General features: G+C 36.3%; 1 protein-coding gene across 5 annotated transcripts in view; it reads right to left on the bottom strand.

Moving 5' to 3' along the window:
• UNC13C (unc-13 homolog C) overlaps positions 1 to 15,251 on the bottom strand; it is a 228,027-nt gene that overhangs the window by 199,551 nt on the left and 13,225 nt on the right. For all 5 annotated transcript variants that reach the window (XR_008468536.1, XM_054215056.1, XM_054215054.1 and 2 more), the window contains one exon: positions 14,686 to 14,821. Coding sequence is in view for 4 of the 5 variants with exons in the window: in XM_054215056.1 (XP_054071031.1) it covers positions 14,686 to 14,821 (136 nt within the window). In the remaining variant the exon portion in view is untranslated. The remainder of the gene's footprint in view (positions 1 to 14,685; positions 14,822 to 15,251) is intronic.

Raw genomic sequence — 15,251 nt, 5'->3', positions numbered from 1 at the left:
CAGTAGCATTCCAACCTCTTGCACAGGCTTTGAGGTACCCCTTGGTGTACCAATAAACGCCAGACCTGAACTTAGTACTCCAAGCATTTCAAAGGACTGACTGGTCTGTAGATGAAATACAAGTTTTGTCATTGATGTGAAAGGAGGCAAAATCTCACTCTAATACAGCTTTAATTAATGGAAATGGACAAATGACATGAGCTCAGGATTAAAAATAGTTTCCATATATGAAGAGGACAGTAGCCAGAATAAAGGGTCAAACTAAAATGAAATCAGATAAATTCTCTTTATGATAGTAATCTGAAAAATTAAACTGCACTGACAGAAGAAGCAGAGGGGTAAAATGATACATTTTGTTTTTTGGGAAATGGCATTTTAAGAGGATTAAATTGGAACCAATAGAGGAATAGGGAAGTACAAATTTTGAAAAATGTTCTAGAACTGAGGGATTTTGGATTATGAAGTTTGTCATCTTTGGGTACTTTTTTTTTAACGCAAAAATAAGCAAAGAGCCATAAAGCAAGTTGTCATTCAAGACCTACTGTTAGATCCTCTGTGAAATAGCTTCATTTATACTACCATTTACATGTTGTGACAAAATAAACACTCCCCGGGGCATAACTCTACAGTGTGATAGAGGAATTCTATTTAATTTAGACAGCAAAATGCTGAAAGATCTTTTTGTGAATCTTCAATAGTTAGAATTCCATCAGTGCAGAAGCTAACACAACCACACACACAAAAAGGCAAGATGTTTTATATAGAAACTTGAATTCATACTGAGACCAAATACTTGGACAAGGTTTACAGTGACAGCCAAAGAAATACGACATTTTATTATACTTCTGAGACAATCACAAAATTATTTAGGAATAAACTTATCAAGTGCATAGATTCCTACTTCTTTTAGGTCATTTCAAATGATTAGACTTCAAAAGATGTAGATGCATTTTGGATTCAATATCGTGGGATTTTCATGTTATATGATGAATTACTTCTCAATCATTAATGTGCACCTTTCTCAAAAGGTTTTGTTTGCAAAACTGGGTGGCATCTTTTCATTATGCTGGAGGAACTTATTCAATTACATTAAACCTTATTCTGAAGAAATACTGCAACTGAACGCCTGGTGCTAAAGTGTATGAAAACAGACATGTACAGTAACTCACGCCTAAAACATTTTAATTCCAATTCTTACCACTTAAAGCTGTGAACTGGACTGAAAGCTGTCAGTCAGGTTGGTCAAAACCACAGCATGTGATTTTAATCTTAGTATACTTAGTATCGTGCCAGTAAGTAATAGCTCATATTTTCCCCTACATTGCTATAGAACAGTAGCTTTGAAGACAGATTCTGTTTTTTCTAAAGTGTGCCAAGACAGAAATCAACATCTTACAAAGTAACCTCCAAGATTTTCTGATGGATACAAGGATACTACAAGGCAGTCTGGCTACCTGAGAACTCCTCTCAAGATGCATTCTCTCTTCAGTGCTTCAATAGCTACATTCATTGTTTCCTAAGTGCAAGATATTTATCAGAACAAAAGAACATGCAATTAAGACAGAAACTGATTGACAAGACCAAGGCTATCACAGAAGACAGGTGACACAAAGAAACACATGTTGGTGTGAATAAGACACCAGCAAGACACTGTTCTGCCATCCAGTGAAATGCCAGCTTCTAATCAATCTCGATCCTGTCGAAGTGTCATCTTAGACTGTTCCTAGAAAGAAAACAATGTCTAACTGACACTTACAGAAATTTTATGAATTACTCCAGATTTTGCCTGTGTTTGCCACTATGAAGCTATTTGTTAGTCACCTGTATCTCACCTACTTCTATACCATATCATTAAAACCACTGCTTTATTCTAATATGTCCAACTCCAAAAATAATAATTTAGGTAGTTTTTCCAAATTATACTGGAAAGACATTTTTTCTTCATTCAACTGAACTCAATCTTTCTTGTATATTATCAAGTCTCTGTATTCCTAAGCGATGCCTAATTTTTCAAAACTTAAAAAAACATTCGAAAATCAATATAAAATTTTGATGTATATGCATGCAATAAACAAAATAAATGTGACCTTTAGAAGTAAGATGGGCCTACAGAGTGTGTTACATCACACTTCCACACGTAAATCTCTCCCTCCATTTCTAAATCAATCTTTGAAAAGCTATCCAACAAGCTTACTTTCATGTCAAAGACTGTGTGAAACTCACTATTTGTAAGAGAAGTTTCATAAAAGAAACTGTATGGTAACCGTTGCCTGAACTTGGCCTCATGCATGAAACTGTATCTGACTATTATGAACTTATCTCATACCTCAAATAGATCCTTACATGGATTCAATCTGTCTTTACTTCTAAACTAAGCGAAACATAGGAATACACGTGAACATGGTGGTATCTTTCAAGCTCAAAGATGAAATATGTCACAGCACTAGGAGCCTAATGAAACTTTTCATAAACATTCTCTCCTCTTCGCATGGGAGCTCTCTTTTCTCCTCTGTTGTGTAGCTCTTTCTGTAGAGTTCTTGTGCCTCTACCTGAAATGGCTGCATTTTGGGTTTTTTGAGATCAGGCCATATAGACAAAGGGAATTTCCCTGCACAAGAACTGATACCTGACTTGACTATCTTAGCTTTTCTAGAAATGAACAGCTTTGCCAGTAGTTTCAAGGGAATACTTGCACAGAGACTGAATATACATCTTTTACACACAGCTATAATTATTAATTAGGTAAACTCATTCCCAGAAGCCGACAAGGCTATTCACTGAAATAAATTACTAGTTATGTAAGTCAGGTCCAAGTAAAGTGTGTTAACCTTTATAGCACGTAAACCTTTGGGGAATCAAAGATGAAATAACTGCATAACAGTAAAGTGTTAATACAGTTACATGAGAACAGAAACACCTAAGAAGGCACAGACCTTAATTAATCTAGGACAAAAAAAGTTCCAAAAGCCTTTCCTATTCCATTCACACCGAAGAATTCATCATGAATAATGTTATGACACAGAATCTCAGGGCAAGTCAGAATGATTTGTCATTTATTATGAATGGTTGTCACCGTAACAAAAAATACAAAACCATGAATATTAATAATCAAGCCAATTAAAGGTCGACATCAGGTCATAATAGGATGTAAAACAATCACCAGAACACCTCCAATAACCACAAGAAAAACAGACACGTGAAAAGATTTAAAGAAGAGAAAGTTATAACAGCTGATTACAGGGAGGAGCAAACCTGTATGTACTGATAGGAAAAGATACTGGAAGAAATGAATAGTAATCTCTGCCACGTGACAAAGATATTTCCATTTTATTTTAATATATAACCTATTTTATAATTAGGTTTTGTAGGTTATTTTATATATATTGCAAGATATCAAACTTGGCTGTTAACTTTTGTTCCAGAACTAGACACTACACCTCTTCTACTGGAAGTTTCTCCATGATTATCTCATTCCTAGATTGGAATACAAGGCCATGTTCAAAAACAAGGAATGTCCTGAAAAATGTGTATATTTAAAAATTGTGCTGTATTAAACCAATTATCCAAAATACAAAACCTCATTTCTACGAGTTATTCAGAGCACCCCAAGCACAGCTGCTGAACAGTTTGTCAGATCAATTCCTTTTAATTTTGCAACAGAATGCCTGTCTTTACAGAGACACATGGGTATATAAAGTTCTACATTATTTTTTAATGGGAAATAATTTGGACAATACTAATAAAATTAAAAAAAACAGTTTTATCAATTCCATTTATCATCAGTAACTCAGTAATTTAAAGAAATCCACAACAGTAATTTTCAATGAATATTTTGTGTGTCTGTCTGTCTCTCTCAGGGCCCTGAGCACACCAATAGACTTCATCAGACCAGCCTCACGTGGGGCTTCCCCAGAGGATCCATGAGCCCCACAGCTCCATTTAAGTTCGGCCCTGGGCCTCCAGCCCCTGACTGAGGTTATGTTACAGGAGTGACAGTCTCTAGCTCAAGTGCAGCTCTACCTATGTAACCAGTAATCTAGATCCACGCTCTTGGACTGATTTCCAGGCTCGAGCTTGACCCTGCTTCATTGTTATGGACCTGCATGATGATCATTGTGCTGTGTCTTACCCTGGTTGCCATCACTAGATCTGATCCCGACCTGTAAGAGCTGACTCACTAGTTAGACCTTGGACCCGTTTCATCACACCAAACTTGTCTGGCCATCTGCACTATTGTTTGACTGTTCCCAGGTTTTCCTAGGGGTAGTGCGTTAGGGCACTGGCTGATGAGGCCCCTGCCCTGCTTGCTGTGTTATCATGCCTGACCATCCATCCCTTGGGGAGCAGCTGGCTGCACTGGCTCATCTTCAGTTACTTAAAACCTTAACTCTGCATTTCACATTCCTGAGAACTCAGCTGAATATGAAGATCTTTTACTTTCTGAAGTGCCACAAAGATCACATTCATATATGCACTACATAATTTTACAGCAAACTTTTAAATAGATCCTATGAGAACCTCATGATGTGAATTAAATCATTTAACTTCACAAACAACCAAATAAAAATAACCTACCAAAATCTATGTCAGATAATTATAGGAAAGAAAATGTACATCAACATATCATACCACCATTTGTTTTAAACTGCAATTTGTCATGCCAAAGTAAATCTGTTTTATTCCCTACTACTCTTCTTAACAGTTTTATACATAATTAATTGGTTTTTTTCTGACAGAACTGTCAATTCCCTAAGTGTTTGTTTTCTCAATTCTCTCAAAGTCCTTTTTCTCAATCTCTTTCAAGTACAATGTTTTCTCTACATACTGCTAACTGCTACTTTATCTTTTCAACGTTTTCACTCAAAACTTCTTAACATATAAGAATGAAACTGGTAACAACTGTAAAGTTGACATACTTATAAACATAAAGTAGAGGCATATAACAAAACCCATAAAAATCTCTTAAACTTCAAATTCACCATGTTTATGAGTCTTTATATTCTCCAGCTCTAATTGCAAACTTTGTCTATACTTTTCCTGCAGAGGAAAGCTACTGCAATGTTCTTTAAAATTCTTCAGGAGCTTTTTTTTTTAAAAAAACAAAAAAGATTTGAAAGAAATACTTTTACTCAAATCAAGAGCAATAGTTCTAGGCCACACAAGATCTGAAGGAAAAATACATTTGAGAAAAGCAAGAGGGTGGAACTGAACTTGGAAAGGGCAGCAGAGAAAGAAGTATCATCAATGAGCATGGTAGCTTGAGTGACAGATGAGAATTAAGCCTGGGGAACAATGGAATGAACTCTCAGCAACACAGTGGTATTCAAAAGGGTTTAATTTTACATAAGACTGTACACCACCACAACAACAATTTTCTCTTATTGAAAAGATCTGCCTTACTGTAATAAAATAAATTAATAACATCATTTATTTGCAGTTTTAAATGACTGTTCTATAAAAGTAAACCAAACATCACCTAAAGCAGAGTACCTTCCTACCCATACTGCTTTCTATAAACCAAGTACAAAACAGCTGCCCAAGCAGCCAAGTAGCTCAGAGGAATGCTCTTTAATATGGGAAAATTGTGCATACTCAGGGAAGTGACTCAGTTGATGAATGTTTGATGTAAACATTCATTTTACCTTGCCTTTGGAACACAGAAGTATTAAGTGAGTTAAACCGATATCTAGAAAGAAAAACCCAGCCCTTTTAGAACAGCAAATCAAAGAAGGAATAATTACAGCAGCCACTTATAAAGATTTACATTCTCTTGAACTATTCTGGACATCAGATGTTTCTTCTTATGTTTTTCTACTCTGAGGGTACTTTCACACAGGTGGTGCTTTCAGAGAATGCAGTGTCCAATACTACAATGCCAGCTTAAGGAAGGAATGCAAGTTTAAAGTAGATGAGTTTCGGTTGAGATGTACACCACCTTTTGCTAATATTAGGTTTTAACATGGCCATTTAGTTAAAAAATTCTGCTAATTGTCCTTTATATACTGGAAGGAAAAGTCAGGTTGCTTTACATACCTTCCCATTAAAATAAATAAATAATATTAAGTCAATATTTTTATTTGCATTTAAATCGAGGACTAAAAACTGGTAATTTGTGCTGTAGGAAATAACCACATGTCGTAAAAGCATTACTCATATTAAGCAGTACATAAATCCCAGATAGAGATTGTACCACAGTAGATACTATAGAAACGAGAAAATAATGTTGATTTTCATCTTAAAGACCTGGATATTATACTATTTATGCAAACTAGAAGATATAATGAGAAACTCATTTCCTCTTTCTATGTACTGTGAAGATTCACACATATCAGTTACAATTTCTGCATCCAGGCTCAGTCATTATCTCGAAAACAGATTTGATATAGCTCAATTAGTTATAATTGTTTTATCTAGACTATTTTTCCTCATCAGTAGAGGGTTTGAGGAGGAACAGGAGATTAAGTGCTTAATACTTTTTTCAATCCGATAGTTCTACCCTGAAGGAATTACAGGGAAATTTCAAATGGCACTGGACACCTATGTTTAGCCAAACTGAATTCTACCCAAGACCCTGCCTGAAAAGTATTCCTTGGAGGCACATACACACCACCTCCCCTCAAAAAAGAAAAAACAAAACCAAAAACACCACAGACGCCAGTAAGTACAATACGTATGAAAGTGCAGTACTGTGTTGACTGGAGCAGCTTAACCACTTAGAATGAATATGTACTTCTATGAAACACCATACTATGAGATGTTCCTCACAGCTTTCCAGAACAAATGAAGCTGCTGCCCTGGGAAGTAGTAGTTCCCTTCTGCAAATGTGTGAAAAACCCATAGTATTACTTGCGAGAAAGTAAAGCACAGTGATACAACTGGAACTCTATGAAACAATGGCACAGGGACTGCAATCACGTAACATGTGGCTTCATTTTAGAGAACAGCCTCAGAATAATAATTAAATGCAAAAAACCCACTAACTACAATACCAACTGCTTTTTATATTTTAAAAGTAATATGCCAGTTCTGAAAGGCTGGGAACTGGTGGACAGTTATAGCCAAAAGGCTTTTGTGCGTGACCTACATTTTTTGGTAGCCTGCCTTCTCCTTTTCTTTCTTTTGGACCTGATTTCTTTTTGGCAGTAGATATGAAAGGAAACGATAACACATCATGGAAGACTGGTTGTGCTTAGCTATTCTTAATATAACTTTGAGGAACAACCTCTCACTAAGTGATCACAACAGAAAACAAACATATATGGACAAACATTATCTGCTTAGAGAGCTATGGATGCATATTGGAAATACGGTTTTAGTTTCAGGAGTTCCTGACCTGTAGCCAAGAAGCGGAGGTGGAAGTTTTCATGGTTTAGAAATAATTTTATGCCTGCCTATCAATTTTTCTGTTATCTGGGCATGAATAATTAAACAGATTATTGGACAAATGTCTGTAAAGTGATGACTTCAAATGAATTTAGACTTTAGCAAATGTTTGCTTCTCTGTATTTAAAAACAGGGAAGATTAATTAGATTTTTAAGAGGCCCTTTAACTTTCAGGATGTTTCAAGCATTAAGGAACTTCTAAGACTATCACATTTAAGCTTTCTCTTCAGTTTTCATCTGTTTGAAAAAAAATCTGTTGTCATATCACGTTAGTTGACTACAATTAATATCAGTTTAGTGACTAATACATTAAAATTAAGATTGCTAGCAGTTGCAGATCATGAAGTCCAATTTTAGTAATGTATCTCCTTTTAACACTCAGCAGTTACCATCACCCAAAACATTAGATCGGAGGTAACACTACAAAGCCAAACACTTTAGAACCAAATACTCAAAAACAACTCTGTCCACAAAATCTATGTAGGTCTAGCATGGTTTTGTAGGCAGCATATCCCTCCATTTCCTGTGTGAGTACAAGGATGTATGATGACATTTACTCATATGGCCTATGTAAGTAGATATAGATAAACCTGAAGAGTGGATTTGTTTTATGTAATCAAGTATTTTTTTCTCCTTGTCCAATGATTGATTTATAGCTCTGCAGAGAAGACAAGTATCACAGGACATATCAATATTCTTTTTAAAAGAAAGATCCTTATCTGTGTTACTGTACTTCCTTAGGTTTTGGGGGGTGGTTGGTTTTTTTTAAGAAATATTTTATTTAATTTTGCTTGTTTTGGAAGTGCCCCTAATCAATTTTATGCCATTCAGTTCAGTTTCTGATTGTCAAGCTCTTGCATAGTACTTTCTTTAGGTGATTAACTGGGGACTGCATCATTAATATTTTCTAATGATTGTCAATATATTGTCAGTGTATTTGATTGCTATTTTTAAAATACAGCAAACATTTTTAATACAAGATTTTGTTGGCACCATTTTCAAAACCTGAATGACTTAAGTTCCTTTGAAAATGGACCATAAGAGCTTACCTTTTTGATGTGTAATTTTTTTTTTCATGTCCTTTTTCAGCATAATACTTTTGTTTCAAACACTAGTTATTCAAAACAGTAGTTTTACAAAACACTTTTTTATTGGGGTTATTCTGAGACCCAGATTAATGGATTGGTTTTGATCATGAAGAGTATTTTCCATTTTAATTTCACAGTTAAGTGAAACGTCTCCAGAAGAAACACTATAAGTTTACTGAGAATACAAGCATTGATTGTCCTATTTTAGTATTCATGTGTTTGAAGTTGCAAGCATATAAATTGCATGGATTAGTTCATTTTTATGCTAATGTTGCTTGACTGTAACTAGAACATATAGTTTTAATTTATCAACTTCAACATTTCATGTAATATTGTATGTACTTTATGCACTTCTCTGCAGTCCTGATTCAAATTAACATAGCTTAAGGCAATTATGTCATACCATGCTGCTAATATAATAGATGTATATGTTACTTCTTGAGTAGCATGACACAAAAGCACACATGAAAAGAGTATAATTCACGTATTTATATGCGTATTTTTCCTGAAGAAGCAGCATACAACTGCATGAATCCATTGTGTCCTTCACCGTCATTTATATATTTTCAAATTATAAAGCACTTTCTTTTCAGTGATTCCGGTGTAAAGTCTGTAAATTTCTGCCTATTCTGGATATACAGCAACATACTTGTACCTGAATCGTACCAAAAAGATTAACCATGAAATTCTTATTCTTGCAAGTAGTAGCTTTCAGCACTGGATACTAATAATGCATACAGAATGAAAAAATTGATTTATTGTGTGGTTACTATAAATAGATGGAATGAAGTATACACTAAACTACTTGATCACTGATTTTAAAAAAATTACAGTCATTTGTTCATTATTTACATTCATTGGAGCAAAACTCGGATTTTTTTCTAAACAGCATTTTCCCCTTCTCTCTCTCTCTTTTTTTTTTTTTTTTAATGACTCTGGGAGAAAGTGTATTGCTTTAATAAGAAGTCATTTACCACATCTTTCAAATTCTGATTTAGTTAATTTATGATTTATGGAGAAAGTTAAACAGTTACAGTTAATTAGCTATTGATCTGCATCTCAAGACAACTGCCATAAACACCATGTATGTATATAACCAAAGAATTGACAAATAAATATCAGTATAAAGAATAGATTAATGAAGACATTTTGTACACAGTAATACTTAAATATTTACAGGATAGATAAATTCCGTGTTTAATACAGCCATTCAAACCAGTTGAATTTATTTCCCTAACTTCTTTTCTTATGTATTTTTATAGTACAAATGCAGTTATTTTGAATAAATACACATCTCTATCTTTAATTAAGCTTTAAAATTATTATCATCTTTCTGCTCATAATCTTTTAATATACCTACTACTAAATGAAAAAACATTCCATTTAAAAATACTACCTTGTAATTCAGTAGTGACTCTCAATTCAGTAATACAAAAGTTCATTTAAATTCAATAAATTTATCTGGAACAAAGAGGCAAAGCAAAGAATTCCATATTCAGGTTAGGTTAATTTCTTTTGGTTTAGCTTAACCTGCTCAGAGACTCAGATCTCTGTTGAAAAAGACATGTCAGCCCAGATGATATGCTAATGAATGAACATGCGCTCAGAAAAATATAGATAAATAGCTCCTGAATACTGCCATTACGGACAGCTCTCACCCTAAGAAAGCACTTGTACTTCTCTGTAAATAGCCTGCAAGAACTTGCTAGTAAATGTAAACAGGTCAAAGATCACAACAGCCAAAAAGATGCGGTAGCACCTTGTGCACACAGTCTACTGGCTAACTGCATCCATGAGTCTCATGATCTTTTTGCAGACTCATTTATTTCCTAGTAATTTTGTATTGAAGCTATATGCACTAGGACATTTTACTGTACAAGAAAAGGTCATTTAAGTGCATATACAACATGTTTTCCCCTCAGAAAGTACATGATGTAATAGCTTTTATCATGTTTTCCCTTTCGTTTGAGATATTTTTCTGGTACCACTGCTGGTAACAACACGGCTTAAACATGAGCCAAGTCCTAACACTCCATATAGTCTTGCTGCATTTCCCAAGAGCCTGTTCTATCCCTCATCAGGGCAACACACCTTTCTGAGTGTCAGCTGCTCACAGACTGTGTCTTTCCTGAGTTACTATAGAGGACACCATGGGTGAAAAGTAATACAGTCTCTGACAGCTGATATGAAAGCCAAAATTAACAGTAGAGAGAGACAGCTCCCTGCCCGCCCCCCCCCCCCCCAAGTTTGCCTTTGCAGGCAGAAGGGAAGAGAAGTGATAATACCAACACACAGAAAGCTGTCTCTGCTCAGAGACCACTGCTGAGTGATGTTCTTGGAAGCCGACTGGACTCCCTCCTGAGCATTCAACTCCATTCGATAGAAGGTGATGGCAGGGAACTAATATAATTGTTGCCACTTCATTCCTTGCCCCATCCACCTATTATGCATTATCATCTTCCACACTCAGGGAAGCAGAAAGGCAGCAATTATCTTTCCCTTGCCTTTTATTTCCACAGCATTGTTGCTTGTTCAAAGCAAATAGATAAAAAAAAAATTAATTCCCTTCTGGAAAACTTCCAGAAAGCATGATAGCCTGCCTAGGTAAATACATTAACTTCAAAAATGGAATCAATGCCTTTCCTGCTCTCTAGATGCAATCAATTAGTTACAACAACCAAATCATGACAGGATTTGCTTCCATTCCTTTCTTAAGCTTTCAGAAAGTCACTACCCAATAGCTGAACCCTATGTAGACACATGCCCAAGGGTGAGAACAGGACACAAAGCCTTATGGATCAACACTGTCAATATGTCCAATTTAATTTAAAGGAAGAAGTATATATTGAGTTGTGAAAGACATTACTTTTAACCATCTATTGTTAGAGTTAGTCACAAAACCCCATATCACCTAAGACTTGTTGGATAGAAGCTTTTAAGCTTCCCCCCCAACCCCCTCCAGAAGGGGACATCTATTTCATTATACATTACCTTTTTGTTCAGACATTCTTTTGATCTTCTTACCCTACCCAACAGCTGATGTTCCTGCAGTCCAGCTCTCTTGGCACAGTCTTGGACCAGATTAACCTGATCATCACACCAAAGCCTTAGGTTTGGGTATCAAGACTGGTGATTAGCAGCAGCAGCTGCTAAACTGAATGGCTCTCTGGAGTCTCTCTGTCTCCCCTCCCATACAGAGGAAGCAGAGCTAACTGTAACCCCACTAGGAAAAACATTCATCTCCAGGAGCATTTATGAATCTATTGTTTTTCATGGCAGGCTATCAGAAATGAGAAATATCGAATGACCAGAAAGTGCTCTAACAGAAGATGATAGTCTGCTGGCTGTCACCTTTCACACCTCGTGAGACACGGCTGAAGGCTGACTATCAGGCAAAAGCAGGGCTCCTCATGAGCTGCCAAAGTGACTCTCTTGTGTGTCTCAGCTGTGTAGATTTTCCAGAGATGACTGTTTAAAAACAGTCTAGACCCCCACAGTCACAGCTGCAGCTAGTAAACACTGCAATTCTTTGCATTTTTAATACCACTGAAGTGTTCTCGATGCTTAGCCACATAGAACTCAGTGCACTTACAGAAAAACAGTAGCAAGGAAACTTATAGACCACTCGTCTGTCAATTTTGCTCACCCACTGAGCACTCTAAGAAGTGTTATTTGTTCTTCCTATTGGTCTTAGTTCTAATTCTTTTAACGTCTTGTGGACATTAAAATTAACGTATGATGCAGAGAGCACACAGTGAACCACAACCTGGAAAGTCATTGTTAAAGGTAACGCAAATAGCAGTAACATCAGACTTTTTAATACCTTCTGTTGCAAGATGGAGTTCTGTTGTTTGGAACTCTGTCAAAAACTTTACCTGTTCCATGCTTCAGTATGTGCTTCATTATTTAGGCTGTTTATCCACTATCACTTGAAACTGGAATAAGCTAGGACTGCCCCTGCTCATTTCTGCTTTTCCTTTATCCTGACACAAAATATTTGAGCATCTGCTAAATTAAATGGATCACAAAGCTGAGCTAAGCTGGCAAAATGTTTCAGTTTTTAATCCAGATCTGTTCCCAATCTGGTTCACTGAATGGCGAGAAAAACTCTTATGACCACCCAGGGAGGCAGACAACACAGGAAAGCAGTGATCAGCTAACAGTGGGACGAGCACTGATTCTGTCAGTGTCCTCCATTCATGCCTGAACCTATTCAATTAGCTAAACATGCAGAAAACTAATCAAGGCAAAGAGTGGGGCTTCTTGTTTCTCAATTCAATATGGGGTACAAGACAGGCTGTTCCAACAAAGTACAGTTCCAGAAGAGATGGAAAAGAGATGTGAGCAGCCCCACAGCTGCAACAACAGGGGGCTGGAGATGAAGGACTTGGAAGGGTTAGAGGCAAGGATGGAGGGAAAGAGTAACTTTCATCTCTGGTGAGATGTTCCTTTTATTTGAAAGAAACTTGTTTTACCATTTATCTGCCATTAAAGAACATAGAAAAGCAAATAAATACCCACATTGTCTTTAAAATATTATCCTTTAAAACATCACCTTATATGAAGACAAATCAACTAACACATTTGCACTTCTGAAGCCATCTGTACATACATAAGTCTGCTGCAAAAGATTCTAGAATGTTATTTACCCCTTTTGCATCATTAATAGATTATATTATTGTTTTGTAGGAACTTGCCAAAGATATTTCTGGTTGCCTTTAATATCTACAGGCTAAAAATCCTCTTTTCTGACCACCAATGATTCATTGACAAGGCACACATACTTGCAAACTGGTTTGGCTGGACACAGTATTCTTCACATTTTTTCTTTCAATAGAATATGAAGATTTATCATGCTCTGTCCCACCATAATAATGGAAACACGTGCCTTATGGTTTTATATGATTATAAAACTTCCAGTCACATTCTTGCTTAAAATATTTGTATGTGTATGGAATAATTATTAAATTGGCTAAAAATACAAAAGTACAGCATTGTTCACACATTAAGGAAAAGTATAAAATCAATAGGCTTCTGAGGTGGAAAACAGCCACAGCTGGCATGAAGAATACAACACCTGTGGTTCCCTGATAAGGATGCTTGTGAAGCTACATGAGGTACAGGACAGGATGCAATTATTCCACGTCTTTACCTGATGATGTATAGGAGATACGGGAATGGGATGATAGCATGAAACACATAATCTGCCAATTAGCTGCCCGCTCGATACTCAGAGCCAACATTTTGTCAAATTTTTATGAAATGCTGTCCTTTGTGTGAACTTTCCTCATTATAATGTCATTATAATACCAAAACGCAGCTCCATCCCGAAGGCTACCCGCCTCCAAGGTGCGACCACTCCTTCTTGAGTCTGTGCCCTGAACTTCTCGTGAACTACACCTTTAATTGTGAAGCGAGAGAATTTTACACTAATCATAATAAAAGTATGTATGACTAAAGTCACCCAAACTCCACCTTGAACATAACAAATAGTATAAAAATAGCCCGAGAGAGGGCGGATACCCAGGGAAGACACCATCGCAAAGAATTCCATCACTGATTTCTGGGATCAGTTGACGGGCTGAGCCTCTCTTCCCCCCCCATAGGGATGCCTTTGGGTAAGACTTTGATTATACCGAGTGCTTTCTTGGGAAACTTAGAAATTTCTCTAGAGAATCTCTACCCTACATTTATAGCCAGGCTGTATTGTTTATAACTTTGTCACGCGTTTTGTATATATAACAATACTTTCATTTGCACGTGCTTTGCAGACAGTGTATTTATCACCGGCAATCCTAAGAACCTATATACCTGTTGTTTAATTAAACGGCACTTTTTAAGTATCTAGTCATTTCAGTTTCTCACTGAATGCGACCAAAGACTTGAGAGTGGCCGTGCTAGTTCATGAGCACGACTAGACTGAAGGTGCAGTCCACTATTAGTGTATCCAAATCGTAATACTTTAACACATATTAAACACAATTGGACTGACAGTGCTGAATTGGGCATCACTCAGAATTTAAACCTAGCCGCACCTAGCCTCCCACCTCGGTGAGGAGTGTTAGAATGCAAGGGGGTTTATTTTTTGCCCAAACTGCTTTGCCCCTTTCACACAACAATGTGTATCACAATGTCTTTCAGAATTTTTTTTAAAAAATTAAAAATAATCAATAAATGTTATGATACATGCGTGATATGACAAGTTAAAAAATACCTTAGTTTGCTTTCTTGTATGCCAAGACCACTTTCCATGAATGACAGACTATCATCTGTATCTTGACGTGAATGTCTTGTACTTTGGAGGGGTGTCCCTCTGGGCCAGCCTCTGCAATCTAAATCTTTGTGGGTATCTGTAGAGAAATAAAAAGCTGCTAGAAATATTTCAGTCCATTTTACAGAAGGAACTTCTAAAAGAGAAGTACACATTAATTAATTCATTAAATACACAGTAATAGGGAATTAATCAAGGCAATTACAAAACTTTATTATAATTAAATCACTGTTTTATAAGAACAGCAGAATCAGTTACAATATCACCTTCTGATTGTTGCTCTGAAAACTTCCAAGAAGCCTAAACCAGTTACCTTTTTGTTACACAAACTTGGAAGCAATTCATTTTACAATTGAAAAATGAGCTATTGCTGGATTGGAGAGAAAATGGATCTCTAAATTTTCCAGTCCAACTTCAGTTCCTAACTGGCCATGTATTTCTAATGTGTCCATGCATAGCATTCCAAGATGTGGGGGGGGGTTGTGTTGTTTTGGGGGGTTTGTTTGTTT

The sequence above is a fragment of the Rissa tridactyla genome, chromosome 9 (assembly GCF_028500815.1).
Source record: "Rissa tridactyla isolate bRisTri1 chromosome 9, bRisTri1.patW.cur.20221130, whole genome shotgun sequence".
Classification (NCBI taxonomy): Eukaryota; Metazoa; Chordata; class Aves; order Charadriiformes; family Laridae; genus Rissa; species Rissa tridactyla.
This window is presented reverse-complemented; position numbering and strand designations above follow the sequence as displayed.